Below are 19,626 nucleotides of genomic sequence, written 5' to 3' on the forward strand. Positions count from 1 at the left end.
ATATAGAGAAGAATATTTATTGTAGAATCTGGCCCAGTTCAAAGGTTGAAAAGTTATAACCTGGAAATAAAAGCAAGCTAAATCTCTGTCTTGGCTTCTTCTCTATTTCAGTGATAGGATGACCTGACAAAAGTAACTTAGCGAAGACAGGGTTTATATTTGCTCATAATTCCAGGTTCCAGTCCACACTGGACAGGTCAAGCTGTCAGGAGTTTGAAGTGGCTAGTCACCTTACATCCACAGTTAAGAGCAAAGAGTAAATGCTTGTGCTGAGATAAGGATAGGGTGACATAGATAGCCCATGGAATGGTGCCACCCACAGTGGATGGGTCTTCTCACCACAGATAATATAATAAATATAATCAATCCCCCACAGACTTGCCCAAGCCAACTGGTCTCTTATTTTAAAAAGAAAGCCATGTTTAACCAAAGAACAGAGGACGCTGACCCTAGCCGGCTTAAAGGCTGGGAAGAAACAGATAACTGGTATAATGACTATCATCACCACTACTATTGCCAATAATAGCGCTGTCTGCTTACTAAGGAAACTACTGAGAAAAACAGTGAAAGTAGCCCTGGAAGCAGTTCCAGTCCTTCACTCCACGCAGTCCACATGGACTTGAAAAGTAGGCACTGTAGCACACGTCACGTGCAAGGATGAATGCAATCAAGATTCATCAGATAATTCAACTGCACCAAACCGTGGAAGAGATGGTAAACAGATGAATTTGAAGAAACAGTTATTACAGGCAATAGACCAATAGAGTTCTTCAAGAATCCTTGGTGAGGAGTCCCTGTAACTCCACTTGCAAGGCACCTGCCACCAACCTCTAGTCTCCTCAGGGGTGTGTGTGTGTGTGTGTAGTGTGTGTCACACACACACACACACACACACTACACATAAAATCTTGAAAACATTACAATTGAACCACATTTATAAAGCTTCTTCAGAGTTTCTATTTTAAAGTGAAAACAAATTAACTACTTGGTTTTGAGAAATAAAGTAAAAGTGTTGCCTAATGATGCTGTGATAGGAAGGAAGGTCTACAAGTTAACTCTAACAACAGTTGCTGGTTTAATGATTGGCTTTCTTTTAATTGAAGGTGCTGTATTTTGGGGTGTTATTCTTCTGAAGATTATTTTCTTGAAAAGGAAGGGATTTTTCTCCTTTTGGATATTCTGGCAGTAAGTAATATCAAAGCACACTAACACAGAAGATAAAGGTGTCCATGCTAACCTTTTCCAAACTAAGTACCAAAAAACAGGATGTTGTGACTAAAGGTGCCTCAAATCATGTTCAGATATAGTGATGGGTTTTGTGTTTGTTTGGAGTTTGGGTGGTTCTGCTTTGTTTTGGAACATGGTCTCTCTATGTGGTCATGGCTGTCCTGGAACTCACTATCTAAATCAGCTGGCCTGGAACTGACAGAGATCGTCCTACCTCTGCCTTCTGACTGCTGAAATTAAAGGTGTGGGCCATGCCCAGCCAGATATATTGGTTTAAATAAAATCCCTCCCAGAGAGTCCCCAAATACTAGCATGTCAGGAGTTCTGAACATTCCTCCAGTTAAGGAGTCAGTTTACATGGGTCACTGCTCCTAAACGGATGTTTTCCTTCTACTCTTATCTACCTGCCATGAAATCACTTATGACAAAGCTACAGTCTGTGTTCTATCAAATCTCTGTCAACCCTCAAAAACTTCCAGCTTTACCCAAGATATGGGTAACATTAGAAAAAGATGACCCTTTAAGGAATTGTCTGCAGTCCAGAGGTAGTGTGAGGACATCAGCATGTCGGGTGTGAAGAAGGAGCCACCACCTTGCAGCTGTGGAGAACAGGCCTCAGTTCCATTGATGTGAATTGGGACTGTAGTCAGTACTGTAGAGGGAAGTCATGATTCATTTTCAATGAAATTTGCAAGTCTCATGCAGAGGCATAGCCATGCCAATATAATTTCCACACTATTTTATTAACAGAATAATAAGCCCACTTTGATTTGATAAATATACCAAAATTATCAGTGTCTTATCATATCCTTGCAAGAGAATTTGTACATTACTATATTCATAATGTTTTCATCTATAAAACCAGATAACAGCATCTTCTCATCCTGGTGTAAGGAGGCTAAATGAGTGAGCATTCAGTGAATATGTACACAAATGTTATATCTATGTGAATATCAATTCATTGACCTGTTCTGCCAGTATACATTATTGTAATGTGTGTGCTATGTAGGTCACTAAGTAGAGCATAGTGTGGACTTAGTCAGGAAATGCTTAGAATGTTGTTGCAGCAATTTCAACTCTTAACATTTGTTTCTTTCTCCAGTGAAGTAAAGAACAACAAAACCACTCATTTGATTTAAGGTTCTGTTTCAACACAGTTCTGCTAAAATATTTATTCAATATACAATAACACTGCTAACAAGGGTTAAATATTATGGATTACTTACTGTGTGTTGCAGTCTCTCTCTCTTCCTCTCTCTTTCTCTCTTTCTCTCTCTTTCGTCTCTCTCTCTCTGTTTCTCTCCATTTCCCTTTCTGTCTCTCTCTGTCTCTCTCTGTCTTTCTGTCTGTGTCTGTCTGTCTCTCTCTCTCTCTCTCTCGTAGCCCAAGCTGTCCTGTAACTTGCTTTGTAAAAAGAGTAAAAGATCAGACTGGACTTGAACTCACAGAGTTCCACCGGCTTCTACATCCTGAGTACTGGAATTAAAAGCATGTACCACCTCACCTGGCTTTCAGTTTACTATAATTCACAAAACCCATCGCAAGGAATGTCTTTCATATAGGATATTTGTGTTAGTCATGTTTTGCTGGAGCAGTGGTTCTCATCCTTCCAAATGCTATGACCCTTGGATATAGTTCATGTCATAGTGACCACCAAACAAAATTATTTTCATTGCTACTTCATAACTGTAATCTTGCTATTGTTATGAATCATAATGTAAATATCTGTGTTTTCTGGTGGACTGAGGTGGTCTATGTGAGTCATTCACCATCCCCACAAGGGATCATGACCCGCATGTTGAGAAACACTGCTCTATAGTAACAACTTTTAGAATGAATTTATATATTTATATCCATATACATGTATCTATATCCATACATATGGATATCTATATCCACATATAGACATAAATATGTAAGTGTAGATATAAAGGATTTATTAGAATGCCTTACAGGCTGGTCTTCTAGTCTATCAATGGCTGCTTACTCGTGGAAGAATCCAGCAGTTGTTCAGACCATGAGCCTTGACGTGTCAGCCGGTCTTCAGTATCCACCAGAATCCTGAAGATGCAGGCTTTAATGCGAGTAAAGGAATGGACTTGCTAGCAGGAGCAAGCAGGCAAGAAGAGCAAACTTCCTTCTTCCACGTCTGTTATATAAGCTTTTAGCAGAAAATGTGGCCCAGATTAAAGATGGATTTTTTTTCCATCTCAAACAATCTGGATTAAAGGTGTATCTGTGTATCTTCTCACATCAAAGAAACAGATTAGAAGTGAATCTTCCCACTTCAAATATTTAATTAAGAAAAAACATCTTTCAATGTGTGTCCTCTTATTTGTATTTTAGTTAATCCCAGAAGCAGTCAAGTTGACAACCAAAATAACCATCGCGGAAACTGACCATGTTTGCAATTCAAACCAAAGGCTTTATGGTTTCTGTGCCAGAGGAGTTATGCACAGAGAATGCTTTATATAGGAAATTCACTACGTGGAACCCATTACTGTGGTTTTTATTAGTTAGGTTTATTTTTTGACAATTTCATGCAGGTATATAGTGAAACCGCTTTACTCCCATCCCTCACTCTCTCTTGCCTCCATTCCATCCTGTCATCCTCCCTCCTTCCTATCAATCTCTTTTCCACATTTGTGCCCTTTGATTTGTTTGGTTTTAACCTGAGCTATCTCTACTGCCATAGGTTTAGAACTCTCCATGGAAGCCTAGCAGACTCAAGAGCGAATACACAACTGAAAATAATGCCTTACCTTCTGTGATGGTTCGAATAGGCTTGGCCCCCGTAGACTCATGTGTTTGAATGCTTGGTCCATAGGGAATGGCACTATTAGGAGCTGTGGCCTTGTTGGAGTAGATATGGCCTTGTGGAGAAAGTGTGTTACTGTGGAGGTGGGCTTTAAGGTCATATATGCTCGTCTGGCCAGTGAGAAAGTCTCCTTTTGCTGCCTGTGAACCAAGTTGTACAACTCTTGGCTCCTCTATCACTATGTCTCCCTGCAACTGCCATGCTTTCTACAATGATGATAATGGACTGAACCTCTAAAACTGTAAGCCAGCCCCAATTAAATGTTTTCCTTTATGAGAGATGTTGCTTTGGTCATGGTGTCTCTTCACAATGATAAAATCCTGAGACACCTTCCCAGAATTCATAAGTAACCAATAGTTTGTCATGGAAGGGTAGGGCTCTGTAGGTACCTCTCTGGTCTTGTTGACAAGCTCAGTTTTGTAGAGGTCTAGTGCAGGCAAAATAGCTACTGTGAGGTCAAACAGTTTGCAATGGCTGTGTTATGTTCTGAAGCTAGTATTTTGAAGCCCTCCTTCCCTTGTTCCATCTCTTATAATCAATCCCTCTGCTTTCTTCCTTGATGCTCCCTGAGCCATAGAGGGAATGACATAAAAATCTAGTTTAGAGATGAACATGTAACCATCAGTTATTCTTAGCATTCTGAGCAGCTATGGATATCTGCATTCAGCACTGTTGATTGCAAACAGCAGATTCTTGATTAAGAGTGAGAGCATTTACATATAGATATAAAGATCAATGTTTAGGATTTAGTTTGACACCATGGCACTTTAGCTAAACCACAGTGCTAAGTAACTTCTAAGGCCTGTGACATCCTCAGCCATGGATTGGCATGCAGGTTCCCAGTATTACCCATTCTTCTGTGGACAGTGCTGCACATTTAACCTGAATGTGGCTGGTTAACCCAGAAAAGCTGTACTACTGTTGCACTGTATTTAGATCTTGCCTGGCAGGTTAGCATCGTGGTTTGTAGGGTTGGTTTATAGCTGGGTAAGACTGCTGATGTTTTTCCCCCCAGCATCCTGCATAGCAGCTTCTGGCACTATAAAAGTTAGCCAGCAGTGTGGAAAGTTCCAGCTCAGTTCTAGCTTGATTTCTCTACATCTTGCAACCAAAGTATAATTTTTTTAGGAAATAGGAACTTATCATCTGGTTCTGGTGAGCAAACAAAAAAGAATTTCAGGAGCCTGTATTGTTGTGAGATCCCTGGGGCCTTGCTAGGCAACAACTCGTAAGGAGTTCACCTGGCACTTGGACTTGTATTTAATAAACAGTGGTTTTTAGGGTCAGTGTTATCCAGCCGTTCAGGTATCTTCATCCCAACTTTTTAAAAACATAGTTTTAATGTTCTTGCAGATGTATTTTATGTATATGTGTTTGCCCGGAAGTATGTGCGTGCCATGTGCATGCCTGGTACCCACAAAGCTCTGAAGTGGCCACTGGATCCCTTGGAATGGGAGCTTTGGAGGGCTGTGGTCACCATGTGGATGCTGAAATCAAACCTGGATCATCTGCAAGAACGATTGTCCTTAACTACTGAGCATTCTAGCCAGCCTCTTAACATGGTTTTGATTGGCTTACAAAGTCGCAAGAGTTTATATGCCTTTTTCACACATCCTCTGTTTTGGTTAGCCATCCTCTCTGCCCCATCATCAGGCCTTTTCACTACCCCCTCCTGCTCCACCCTTTGTACCTCCTGTGTCCCTCACATCACCTAGACTGTATGCGCTCCCTCCCTTACACAAGGCGCCCTATTCCAGCCTGGGGCTTTAGAGTGCACTAGCTTCTACGGGTCCTGCTTAAATGTTCCACTCTAAGGCTTCAAAGTTAGGATTTTCTGTATCTAAATTTTGTATTTTGGATTTAAAATGTGTATTCTTGGTGATAAGAGAAATTCGCTTGAATTCTTAAAAGGTCCTCCACAGTTGCTGAAAAAGTATAAATTTACATGTTTTCCTATTTGACTGTCACAGTTCTATCAGTTATTCTCTTGATAACAGAGTGTACCTGATAATAATCATCTCAAACCTTAATAAAGGATGTAAATGGAAAAGATCCTGTATTCACAGGAATCTGATAACTGCTCCATTTAAAATAAATATGAATATTCTCTCAGTTTTTGAAATCTCCTTCCATTTCCACCAAGTGAATACATATTTACTTTGAAGTATGTTTATCACTACTTAAGAATTATATTCAATCTATTGTTTTAAGTTTTAGTGTTAATTCATACTCATGAATGCTCACTAATGGCTTGCTTGTTACAGTCAGACTGCTCAGAAGGCACTGGCTGATAATCCAAGTGTCTCTTTCATTCTCAGTATTAACTCTTTTTGTCACTTTCTATTTCTTTGCAAAGTTGAACCAAAAAAAATTCTGTAATCTGATTCTTGGAATAATGGTTGAATTTTGTGATAATCCCAAAACTTCTGCTCATGTCAATGCTTGGCGCGGGAAGAAAGACCTGACTGCTGCTAGTCTTTTGATTAAACTGTGGAGAAAAGAGGAAAAAGAGCTAGGAGTAAAACGTGACAAGAATGGCAAGATCGTTGGTGAGTATGGTCACAACTTCTGGTAGAAACAATTGAGATTTATCTAGAGTTTCACAGCATGTGAATGTGAGGATGCTTACCCATTTTATAAGGTTTTTCCAACAAGATGCTAAAGACATTTTAATCATAACTGGTGAGTACCTGGCGTGCGAGGGGATAGTACGGTCAGTAAAAGCTTACAGGACTGGAGTTACACCCCAGAACAACAAAACGAAACACACAAAACAAACTTGGTTCTGCTGGCTTGACAGTGAATCCTAGAGATGAGTCTCCTCCCTAGAGCTAGGACTGTACCTTACCTTCCCTCCACTCACCCTGCCTCCCCCCACACCCACCCTCCATCCAGCCCCGAGATAGAACAGAGTATCCCAGGGCCAATTACAAAAAAAAAAAAAAACAAAAACAAAAACAAAAAAAAGGAAGCAAACAAATAAGCAAAAACAGTGGACAGTACCCAGGGAGCCATATAGGTTGTCCTCTGGCCTATTGCCCCCTTCTCTAATAAGTAAGGCGTGAATAATTAGAAGAAAATTAAGTAAATTAGTAGTGAATTTGGGTTTATTTTAAAAGGTGGCATTTACCTATATTCTTTAACTCAAAAATTAATGAAATTTCCTAAATAATTTTATTTGGATTTCTTGCTTTTATAACTACGTTCGCTTATGATGCTTCACTTAGCAATAGAATTTGACAGATGAAGTAGTATTTCACAACAAACCTTACAGTACTTTGTGCGCTGGTATTTATATAATTTTCTTTTTACACAAAAGAGGTTTCTTTTTAGTAAAAATAAGTCAAATGTTCATCAGTCTTAGCTGCCATGTTCTAAAGATAGATTCAGATGATGATGTCAGAATGAGTAATTGAATTCTAGAACCTATGATACTGTGTTACATCTTCTTTCACATTCAAATTGTGTTTTTAGCAAAACTGTTAGTAATATCTATATTGAATAAAATGCTACCACTTTAGGTTATTTCTGTCTCATTTTTGCTATCAGAGTTTTAAATTAAAACATCATGAGATAGCTTTTCTCTTTATAGCATAATTTATAGAGACCAATCAAAATTATCACATAACCATTGACCTAACATTATCCTGTCTGAAGAACTTTATGCTTGACAAGGGTTCTACACTAAGTTTTCACCTTTAGGAAAGGCTGGAAAGAAGGTTCCGCAGTTAAGAGCACTTGCTGCTCATTCAGAGGACCTGAGTTTGAATCTCAGCACCCAGGTCAGATAGATCACAACTGCCTGTACCTCCAGGTTCTGGAAGCCAGCGCCCTCTTCTGGCCTCTGCTGGCACCCAGATGAATACACAGAGAGACACACACACATAAACAAAATAAACCTTTAAAAGAATTAAAGCTATAGCTGTTCTGTTCCTTTTGAGATAGGGTCCCCTATGTAGTCCCTGTTCTCCTGGAACTCTATGTAGAACAGGCTGGCCTCAAACTCCCAGAGATTCTCTTATTTCTGCCTCACGAGTACTGGGATTAAACGCATGTTCTGTTATGCCCTATATAGCCTTATTTTTTTAAAAAATCTTACATAAATAAGAAAAATGAAAGCCATAAATTTTGCCACAGAATGGGAAACATTTACTGCTTATGCTTTCAATATAGTAGCCATGAGCTGGCTGGCAGTGTAGCAGGGAGCTTGGTGATAGATTGCTTGCTTACCAGTCCTGGGATCGATTCCCAGAACTCTAAAAAGAAAAAAATAGCAATGCACTGTATTTTAGCTTTAATTTTTAAACATATATTTGCATATTGATCCATTTTATCTGGAGAATACAATCTCAAATGTTCACTGTGGTCTTTACCTCGTCCTTCTGTTTCATAACACCCCATGCTTAGATACAAAGAGACCTCTATTTACTAGTTTTCAAGAAGAACAAAAGATCGTGCCCCTTCCTGCTAACTGCCCATCCATTGCGGTTATGGATGTTGCTGAAAATATCAGAGCAAAAATTTATGCTGTGTTGGATAAACTAGGTAAGAAAGCCCTGACATTGACAAGAGTTTGTATGTGATGAGTATTGCTGCACTTGCTTTTCTAGTGTCCCCTTGACACACATGAATAAAGTCCCTGTGTAGGATAAATGCACGTCCCCTCATGACCTCCATGCCCAGGTCATCACGCCAATCGGAAGTTAGAATTTTGGAATGTGGATCCCCAAGTGAAATTCTTTTCAGCTTTCCAGGCAATTTCAGTGTTTAGCAGGACCACATGCAGTTAATTCAGATGTTTAGGCTAAGTGATAGCCTTCGGAATTATCTCATTATTTATTTATTTATTTATATTTATTTATTTACTTACATCCCAAGTACTGACCCCCATTTGCCCCTCACTGAGACCCTCCCTTCATCCCCAGTCCCCTTCTCCTCGGAGAAGGTAGAGGCGCCCTGGGGATCCCATCTTTCTGGTACATCAAGTCTCCGCCAAATTAGGCACATCCTTTCCCAGTGAGGCAGAATTATCTCAATCTTTCAACTTTTTGCTTCCTGTTAAGGGAAAGGTTCTTGTCTGCTCTTTAGCTTCTGATAGTACACTCTCTTGACCACAGTTCAAAGCAAATGATTTGTCTAGTAATGACTGTATAAGGATAACCTGGCAGAGGTTTTCTGGCAGGAGTCTGTGGTCGAATTTGTTTCTGTGGGGGGAGGGATTCTTGAAATTATTTGCTCCTGTTAAAATAATTCTCTCTGTACAAATTTTGATAGATTTTGAAAACTTACCAGGCTTATCTGCTGAAGATTTTGTCACCCTCTGTATAATACATAGATATCTTGATTTTAAAGTAAGTACCATTTTAATAAATCAAAATTTATTATTTTAAAAATAAATTAGGAAATAAAAGATGTGTCCATGACTGGAACTATTTGCACTAGTATTACTCTAGTATCCTCAATGTGTTTCATGTTGTGATTAAGGAGACATACCACTCTCTGGGGTTCTTTCATGAGGAAAGATTTTATGCAACAGTGATAGAGCCACATGCCTTACAAGTCATAGTGCAGCACGGTTGTGCATCTAAACTGACATTGGCACACAAGAAAACCAAAGTCCCACCATGGACCAGGGAGCTGGGCAGGAAACCCCATCCTAACTAAGGAGCTATTGGCATTTGATAGGTGCTAGAAGAGGGTGAGTCTGTTTTTTTAGGGTTGTTCCCCTGATAGGTTATTGGTGCTCAGGTAGAGGACCATACACCCATGTGCATACTGACAGTACTAGGTGGAGTCCCTAGATGGCTGCTTGTTCTAAAAGAGAACACATGACATTGAGGGGGGGAAATGGGGGAGGGGTGGTAGAGGAATTGGAGAAGAGGGACTGGGAATAGACTGGATAAATCCAGTATATGCATTATGAACGTCTCAGTCAGTCCAATTGCTAGCTTGTACGAGAAGATGAATGTTAGAGTCAATTCTGAAGCCTAACACGATTTTAAAAATAGAATCTTTACTATTTGGGAAGCAGTAGAGCTGGAGTAAAGCAGGTTGTTGTTTATTGAAGTGTTAATATTTACCAAAGTATTCGTTATCATTTCTCTATGTCATCAATCAAATTTCACCTAAAAGTGATTAAGGTGCTTAGTTGTCTGCTAAGTGAACTTAGTAAAGAATGTCTTTAAAGTCTCAGGAAAACCCTCTGAAGTAAATATTTTATTTCTGTTAATATTTGGATATTGGGAATGAAGAAGTCTTTTTTCAAATAAAAAAATCAAGTTGAATTCCTGTTTTAAATGATGCAACTTTCTCTAGTACTCAGTGTACTCTAGTACCTTCCTTTCAGAATGTGAGATGGAGATTTTGGCGTAATGGAACTGTAGAGTTGAAAACTTGAGATTCAAGGAGGGGGGACCAATAGGAGGGGCACGACTAAAATGTAAATAAATAAAATAACAATTATAAAAAACAAACAAAATATACCCTTGAGACTCACTTACATGCCTTTACTAGTAGGTGAAGACCAGGATCCCTTTTCTGGGGATCACATGTCCCAGACTCCCAGCATGGCCCTCTCTTTGTTCCAGGTTCAGCATGACATACATGGGTGCTGGGTGCTGTAGGTAGGAACAGCATGAGTACTTCAGAAAGCCAAACTTGAATAGCAGCGTCTGCAGCTATGAAAGGGGAAAACTATTAACCAGAATCTTCAGATGTAGCTGGTGCCCATTCTCAGAATGTCTAATTACTCCCAAGAAGTAAGTTAGGAAATGCTTCTGCATTGACAGGATGGCCACCACATAGGGAAATGTGTAAGAAAGATCACTTCTGTTTAGTCTAACTTTCTCAACTTAAACTTTGCCATGACAGATTGGAGAAATATGGACTGAAGTGTCTGAAGAAATAAAGTTGGAAAAGTTAAGACTAGTCACTGTAGATGAAAAATCCTTGCACTCTATTATAGCAGCAACAGAGAATATTGGAAAGATGGTTGCTTCCTTGCAAAGTGAGATGATCGAAAACCAAGCACTCCAGGATGTGCAAAATGAACAAAGAGTATATGCAAAAGTAAGCAAGGGTGCCAACAAGCCTTTGAAGCACACATTGTTAATTTCAATGTATAGACTAGATGAAGTTATCTATAAAATAGATTTGTCCTATTTGTAAATATTTCAACATTGAATCGGTTTTATCTCTATGTTATTTTCAATGCCTTTGTGCAATTTAAAAGAAACTATGAAGCTAGGGGTTTAAAATTCAGTAATTATTTCAATGTTGCTTTGAGCATTATAATTTAATTTCTGTGTTCTTTTTGTGTACATGTGGTATACGCACGTTGATACATTTATGTGCATGGAGATGTGTATATACATATGGAATCCAGAAGTGGATGTTGGGTCTCTTCCTCAATCACTCTGCATAGAGTTTTTCCCAGACCTCACGAGTCAGTACAACTAACTGGCTAGAGAGTTCCAGAGATCCTCCTGTCTCTTTCTCCCCTCCACTGAGCCACCGCTGGACTTTTAATGTAGGTTCTGGGGATGAGAGCTCAGGTCCATGTTCTTGCACAACAAGCAGTTTACTGGTTGTGTAATTTGATTTTTGTACTCTCATATTTTACAAGGTAAAGAGATAGTTGAGGCATATCTATTCTTTGAAATATCTAACAGGGTTCCAAAAGTTGTAACCTGTTTAAATATATACTTTAAATATGTCTGGCAGTTTATCGGTAAGGAGTGCACAACTCCGTAGGAGAAATATAGTTGTCTTTCCTTCGCACCTCATTCTATCACAGACCTCTAGTGTTTTTCCAGCTATAGGGATATTCATCCATAAGCTTCATTCTCATCTCAACACCAAAACACTGATGAGTGCTGATTTTCTACAGGCCTAGGAAAACTGGTCTGACTTTAGCTAAACAGAGAAAGTCAGTCAGGAAAATAACCTGTTTCCTAGAACTTTATGCAGGTGAGAAACTATGGCATAATTTGTGTGTCCATGTTTTACTGACTAAGAGGCATTTAAACAGTGTTATCCGTAGACAGAGACATCACCACTTTGTTTTGGTTCTCTGTGACTACAGTTAAGCACTGTAGCTCCTTGAAGTGATCTCCAGTGTTGCCTGTTGCCTAATCTTCCCACATACACTATTGAATGTTTGATTTCACAGCTTAGGATCTGTGTCCATTCACCTGTGAATGCCAGCCTGGCTAATAGATTCCAATGTTTTGCTTGCACAAAGTTTTTATGACATGGGTACTACTGTAAGCCAATGATCTGCTCAGAACCAGGAAGAAATCATGGAGCTCATGCTGCCTCATGGCCATTAGCTCTTTTGAACCCCAGAACCTTTGCCATTTAATTATACATCTATTGTCATACCTCTGTCCCAGCCTTTGAAGCAGTTGTTCAATTACATTTTCTTAAGTATTTCTAAGAATATTATATTTATAATAGAATTGTATGTTTGTATTTATGATACACACACACACACACACACACACACACACACCTCAGTGGTATGCATCCTCTGATTATACATTTGGTGGAAAGTCTATTAAGAAATAGAGTTGTTGGTTAATACTCACCCTAATAGACCACAGTATCACATCAAATTTAGTGGTCTCACAAAATCGCTACCTTGTTGCAGTCATAGATTAAAAGTTGTTTTACCAGTAAAATTTTTCCTAAACTTAGGATCACTGCCCAGAAGGGTCTCTTTATTTTCACCTGTGATTTCTGTCTTTAAATCCTGCATTTAGTTTTCTCCAGACTATAGAATATTCACAAACAAGAACTAGATAAAGTGTGCTGTTTTTGGTGAGAATGATTAATATTAAACTCTTTTGAGTAGTTTGCTTTACATTCTATGGAAAGTAGTTCAAACTTAAACTACAATATGAATAACTTTTTAAATTTTAAGATATATTTTTTGAAACAAGGTTTGAAACAAGTTCCAAGTTGTCCTGGAACTCACTTCATAGATTAGAGCAGGCTAGCCTATAAGTGAAATATTTCTGCCTCCCTGGGCTTCCAGAGTGCTCAGATTAAAGGCTTCTAGCAGAATGCCCAACAATATTTGATTTGTTTGTTTTTAATTGTTATATATTCTAATTTCTATTTCAGCCAGCCTCCAATTTTCCTTTAGCAAAAGGGAGGCACTCCCTTTAAAATAGAAACTTCTGTGCCCTTTGGTGTGTTTCATGGGAACTGAAACTCTTAGTTTTTCCTATTTCTTTCAGATACAAGCTACACATAAGCAGAGAGATCAGGCTCACAAGTCATGGGAAAACTTCTTGGCTAGAACATCAAATGCTAAAACATTAAAGGTAAGATTTTCAAAGCAGTATACACAACAGCCAGCCAATCATAAGGACAGAGTATTCTAGAGGCTGAATATTTATTTCCACTTCTCTGCTACTGTTCTGTAGGATATTTCTACTGTTAGAGCCTTGCCTGTCTCTTAGACTCCACTGAAAGCACAGTTTACAAAGGAAACAATGACTTAACACTAGGAAGCCAGGGTCGTGTTCCTGAACAATTTGAACATGAAGGCTGGGAGTAAGGCAGAGAGAACTGTGACCTGCCCTCCATTCTGAACCATCTTGTTGAAGGATTCCACTTCTGTCACCGGCAGAGAGAGGAACAGGAGGACACATGTGCCTTCTCTGCAAGGACACCGACCATGCTTTACTGGCAACTAATACTGTTTTCTTTCTAATTTAAATGTTTTCAGAAAGCAAAGAGACTTCAAGAAAAGGCCATAGAATCCTCCAGATACAGCAAACGACCACAAAATGCAATATTCCACCAAACAGTTATTAAAGGCCTTAACACAACGGTAAGGTCATTTTCTCTACATCTCTTAATAGATACAAAGTGTGAGCAGTCAAAATGTTATTTCTATGGGAACTTTTGCCTCATATATTTTGCTTTGTGTTATTCAAATTTCCCATTGGTAAGGCATATTTATCTCCAAGACGCATTTTCCCCTCCTTTATTCCCACCTCTGGTGCTGTTGGAGCAGAGCCAGCCTCACAGGTTTCCTAAGTTGCCACCAGCTCTGCTCAGTGCATTGGTGTCATCTCCTCTCTAGGATAAATGTAGCTCTCCTTTGTCTGGAAATAGGCCAGGGCCACATCACAGTGTTCTCAATGATCTCTACTGGACAGACACAGTCTGTCCCCAGCCACAGAACTAACGAGCAATAGAAGAGTTTGAGCCCACTTTCCTGGTGCCAGAGTCCTTATCTTTCTCATGTCATACTTGAGACAGATTGGTGTCTTTTGTTTGGTGTCTTCTACAAAGCAAACTATAGGATATATGGGTTTTTCTGTTATCGAGAGGTTTTATGAGAAGACCTGTAGATGTTTGTCTTTTCCTTTCCAGGTAACTTCGGGCCAGGTGGTGACAGTGGAAAGCACTCCTACTCGATTGCTGGGAGGACCTCTGGCTGACACAGACATTGCTCTTAAAAAACTGCCTATTCGAGGAGGAGCCTTGCAGAAGGTGAAAGTGAAGCCGCTGGATGGCCTTAAAAAGACCGTCCCGATCTGATGTGTTCCACTGCTGCTGAAATAAATTCTACATGGAGCTTTTTAGCTAAATGTATATTTATATACAAATGCAAGGCAAAACATTTAGAATAAATATTGTAGTGAAATATAAAAATTAAAGTTAGGATAATATACTTTTTAATAGAAAACAGCACTATTTGAAAAGATTATCAGTCCCTTAACTGAAATTGTAAATGTGTTAACAATTTGGACTTTTGGCTCTACATCAATTGCTCCAAATACTTTACCCTAAGGGACATTTCTGTGGGCTTTGCATCTCCCATCATGAGTAGTTTAGACTGTGGCAACTGTTGGCTCAAGGGGCTGAAACTGGATTAGGAGGGATCTCCTTCCAGCAACCCTACCTTATATTTATCCAGTGGAAAAGTGTGGGCATATTTTTCTCAGTAACTGGTGTCGCCCCCTCTATGTGTTGGAGCCTTGCTTGGCCAGGCCCACATGCCTACTCTAGAGCACCTTACCTCAGAGCCAGCGAGATCTGAATACTCCTTGCTCTTGGAGCCATAAACAGTCCAACATCATCTAAAATACCTTAATGGAATCAGGAATCAAGGTGCTATTATCAGAAGGATCTACGAATACCAAAGCAATACATATGTTGGTGAAAGCATTCTATTAGTAAAGGCAATGGCCAGTCACAAGCTAAAAATAAAAACAAGCATATACACAGTTTTACTCTAAACATATAATTTTTCAAAGTGCAGCTAGAGAGATAGATCTTTAAATGCACTGGCTGTTCTTCCAGAGGCACCAACATAACAGTTCACAACCTTATAATTCCAGTCCCAGAGGATGTGACCTTTCTTCTGGCCCCCTCAAGCACCAGACACTCACATGGTGCACAGACATATGTGCAAGCAAAACTCCCATAGACATAGAAGAGATAAAATTTTAAATTCAGTAAATACAAGTTTGAAACTAATTCTCATGCTATTTCTCCGATGGGAAAGGGGCAGGTAGTATGTGGGTAAGCAGATAGAAGAATGCAACATGTCCATACAAATGGTACCAAATAATGTCACATTAAAATCTCAGACACCCAGAATCCTTTGCTGTGTCCACAGCTAAGAGCAATGAATCTTATAGACTATGAGCTTTGTCAGACTCGTAGTTCCGCGAAGGCAAGGAAAGAACGTGTCTAATTTACCATTTGACCAGCACCTCAGTAACGAAGTTAGTGATGAAGGCTTTGTCTCTGGCAGCGTTTCCCTTGACATCTTAAATGCAGCAATGCCCTGACCTCAAAGGAAAGACTCAGCCCACAAGATGTACTGCACAAGTGATGCTAAGCAGGGAGAGCATGCTAAAGTAGTTCAAATACGTGTGCTTCAAAGCCGCCATGGGTTTTGATCAAGTTACAAGGTATAAATGAAAACATTATAGAAAAATTGTTGTGATTTGGTTGAGGATCAGTTTTACATATAGGTCCTATCTCCAAATTGATTTAAACTGATCCCCGTCAGCGCCATCTGAGGTCTACAGACTGTTCTGCTACCCAGTAGGAAGAGAGAAGACAAAATAAGACAGGTTATTTTCTAGCAGGTATTTACTACATGGAGAAGTATAGGCTGGTGGAAAGCAGCAATAGTGCTCAAAGCAGAAACTCTACGCACAGTAGACGGATCTCTAGCAAGCTTGTTTCTCTGATACAGTTCCGGCCGTCACACAGCGAGCCAGGGAGGCTACCACTCTGACAGCAGCACAAACTTCCCGGCTTTTCTTCCTCCCTCTATCCTATAACTGCTCCTCGTGAGTCCAAGTGGATATGGCATCCGAGTGGCCCTGCCTGGGCAATGGACAGTCTATTTTCTTCTATGAGTCAGCTGAGACAAACTTGCAAGCCTTAAAACTGAGATATGTACTAATCAGATAAATAAAACTTGTATTTTGAAATCAGAATCAGCTGTTTTTATAACTCCATATCCTTAAGATTTCTAGAAGTTCACCAGTTATACATCAAATTAGATGAACTCAGCACAAACTCAAATCCGTGAACTAGATTTTGAGTCTGTTGTAGTCCAATTAGAAAAAATGCCAGCGAATATTGGCAGTGTGTGCAGAAAGCATTCCATGTAACTTTCTCTTCCTTTTCATTATTCATTTTACGTCCCAAGACAGCTCCCTCCCTCTTCTCCCCCAATCCCGTCCTCCCTCTCCATTGCCCCCTCCCTTCTTCTCAGAGAAGGAGAGCCCCTCCTGTTCTCCTTGATAATTACAACCTGAGACTGCTCTAGTGCAAACACTCCCCACTGAGACCAACTGACCCCTCTTCCTCGTGCTGTGCATAATAAATGAGTTCCCATCCATTGTAGAGAACACATCCCACACCATCCTGGCTTGTCTGTCTGTCTGTCCGTCCATCCTTCCCTCATTCCCACATCTCAGGTTTCCAGGACCAAGCAATGTAAGGCATGGCAATTTACTGAGAGAAATTTTAACATACCTAAATCATTAAAAATGCTGACAACAAACTATTCTAAAATAATGCTCATTTTAGAAAATGTCCTTAATTTTAAAAAAAAACATGATTGTGTGTGTGTGTGTGTGTGTGTGTGTGTGTGTGTTTCACATGCAAACGGGCAAGAGGACAATTTGTAGGAATCTCAATCACACGAGTCCTAGAGCTAGAGCTCTGGTTGTCAGGCTTGGTGGAAAGCACTTTTACCCACTGAATTACTTCTCCTGCCCAATCACTCTTAACAGTGTAACAATATAATTTAGGAGAATGAAGAGACCATTTGTAATCAGTTTAGGTTAGAAGGCTAACCACTAATTTTATTAATTAAAGCTGAAATGTTTATCATTGACAAAATACAATTTTTACAGTTACTATGGATGATTAATAACTTCTCAGACAAATTTTAGGCCAAAGTTACATAGTCTTGCTTTATGGCATGAACTATTGAACTGTAATAATTTGTGACAGATTATGAAAATCTTTAAGGAAAACTGTGCTACTACTATGCAAAAGTTTGTCATCTTGCTGGTGCTGGCTGATTTCCAGAGGTAACTTAGGCTCCTCCTTCAAGGGGCAAAATATTTTCAACTTAAAAATCTATTGGACCGCTCTCTGCTCCTCCCTGTTCCAGAGACAGCCGCATCTTCTTGTACAGTGTCAGTCTTGTCTCATAGACAAGATGCTGAAGGTTGGTGTGAACGGATTTGATGTATTGGGTGCCTGGTTACCAGGGCTGCCTTCTGCTCTGCATCTGGCAAAGTGGACATTGTTGCCATCAACGAACCCTTCATTGACCTCATCTACATGGTCTACGTGTTCCTGTATGACTCTACCCATGGCAAGTTCAATGGCACAGTCAAGGCTGAGAACGGGAAGCTTGTCATCAACGGGAAGCCTATCACCACCTTCCAGGAGCGAGATCCCGCTAACATCAAATGTGACGCTGCTGCTGAGTATGTCATGGGAGTCTACTGGCACCTTCACCACCATGGAGAAGGCTGGGGCTCACTTGAAGGGTGGGGCCAAAAGGGTCCTCATCTCTGCCTCTTCAGCTGATGCCCCCATGTTTGTGATGGGTATGAACCACGAGAAATATGACAACTCCCTCAAGATTGTCAGCAATGCATCCTGCACCACCAGCTGCTTAGCCCCACTGGCAAGGTCATCCATGACAACTTTGGCATCATGGAAGGGCTCATGACCACAGTCCATGCCATCACTGCCACTCAGAAGACTGTGGATGGGCCCTGTGGAAAGTTGTGGCATGATGGCCGTGGGGCAGCCCAAAACATCATCCCTGCATCCACTGGTGCTACCAAGGCTGTGGGCAAGGTCATCCCAGAGCTGAACGGGAAACTCACTGGCATGGCCTTCTATGTTCCTACCCCCAATGTATCCGTTGCGGATCTGACATGCCACCTGGAGAAACCTGCCAAGTATGATGACATCAAGAAGGTGGTGAAGCAGGCGTCTGGTCTGAGGGCCCACTAAAGGGCATCCTGGGCTACACTGAGGACCAGGTTGTCTCCTGCGACTTCAACAGCAACTCCCACTCTTCCACCTTTGATGCTGGGGCTGGCATTGCTCTCAATGACAACTTTGTAAAGCTCATTTCCTGGTATGACAATGAATACAGCTACAGCAACAGGGTTGTGGACGTCATGGCCTACATGGCCTACAAGGAGTAAGAAACCCTGGACCACACACCCCAGCACAGCAAGGATACTGAGAGCAAGAGAGAGGCCCTCAGTTGCTGAGGAGTCCCCATCCCAATCAGCCCCCAACACTGAGCATCTCCCTCACAATTCCATTCCAGACCCCATAATAATAGGAGGGGCCAAGGGAGCCCTCCCTTCTCTCTTGAATACCATCAATAAAGTTCACTGCACCCAAAAAAATCTATTGGACCTACAGTTTCATTCTCTTTGCCACTCAGCTAATATATTATTAAGCAAAATGTAGTTACACAAAATAACACTTGTCAAATAATATTTGAAAATGTAGCAGGTTTGTTCATTTAACACTGAAGTTTCTTAACCCACCGTTCATTTACTGCCCTTCATGTTGTGTAGGCCCTAGTATTACTTCATGAGAATTTCAGAGTGGTCCAAACTTAGAGAATACATACCTTCTTAATTCAAGGTTTATTCTTAGGTCAAGTCAAGGTATCAGATACATATTTACTCAGTATTATTTTTTGCTGTTTTTTTTGTGGGGGTTGAGAAAGGCTTGTGTGTGTGTGTGTGTGTGTGTGTGTGTGTGTGTGTGTGTGTGTGTGTCTGTGTGTGTAGGCCTGGTTATGGAATTATCTCGGTAGACTAGGCTATCCTCAAACTCACAGAGATCCACCTGCCTCTGTCTCTCAAGTGCTGGAATAAAAGGCACATGCCACCACCACTCGGTTATTTTAGCTGTTTATAAGTTTTATTATATTTAATTTTGTACAAAGAAGAATGTGTCATCATAATCAAAATATTTGAAAACATTTAATATTCATTAGAGAACTCTATTGAGAAGATTTTTTTCCATCTTTGGGTATTTCTTAT

General features: G+C 40.2%; 1 protein-coding gene and 1 pseudogene across 17 annotated transcripts in view; both read left to right on the top strand.

Moving 5' to 3' along the window:
- Positions 1-16,521, top strand: part of Cfap69 (cilia and flagella associated protein 69) — a 72,964-nt gene extending 56,443 nt beyond the window's left edge. For 12 of the 17 annotated variants that reach the window (NR_197260.1, NR_197262.1, NR_197257.1 and 9 more), the window contains 8 exons: positions 1,104-1,185; positions 6,402-6,594; positions 8,453-8,590; positions 9,320-9,396; positions 10,916-11,113; positions 13,288-13,374; positions 13,782-13,886; positions 14,435-16,521. Coding sequence is in view for 9 of the 17 variants with exons in the window: in NM_001431975.1 (NP_001418904.1) it covers positions 1,104-1,185; positions 6,402-6,594; positions 8,453-8,590; positions 9,320-9,396; positions 10,916-11,113; positions 13,288-13,374; positions 13,782-13,886; positions 14,435-14,602 (1,048 nt within the window). In the remaining 8 variants the exon portion in view is untranslated. The remainder of the gene's footprint in view (positions 1-1,103; positions 1,186-6,401; positions 6,595-8,452; positions 8,591-9,319; positions 9,397-10,915; positions 11,114-13,287; positions 13,375-13,781; positions 13,887-14,434) is intronic. The other 5 variants (XM_087655443.1, XM_087655445.1, XM_087655446.1 and 2 more) reach the window with 3 other exon arrangements.
- A 1,287-nt stretch (positions 16,522-17,808) lies between these two features.
- Positions 17,809-18,817, top strand: LOC147994723 (glyceraldehyde-3-phosphate dehydrogenase pseudogene; annotated as a pseudogene).
- Positions 18,818-19,626: the final 809 nt, after the last annotated feature.

This window comes from Rattus norvegicus, chromosome 4, assembly GCF_021556685.1.
Source record: "Rattus norvegicus strain SHRSP/BbbUtx chromosome 4, alternate assembly SHRSP_T2T, whole genome shotgun sequence".
Lineage (NCBI taxonomy): Eukaryota > Metazoa > Chordata > Mammalia > Rodentia > Muridae > Rattus > Rattus norvegicus.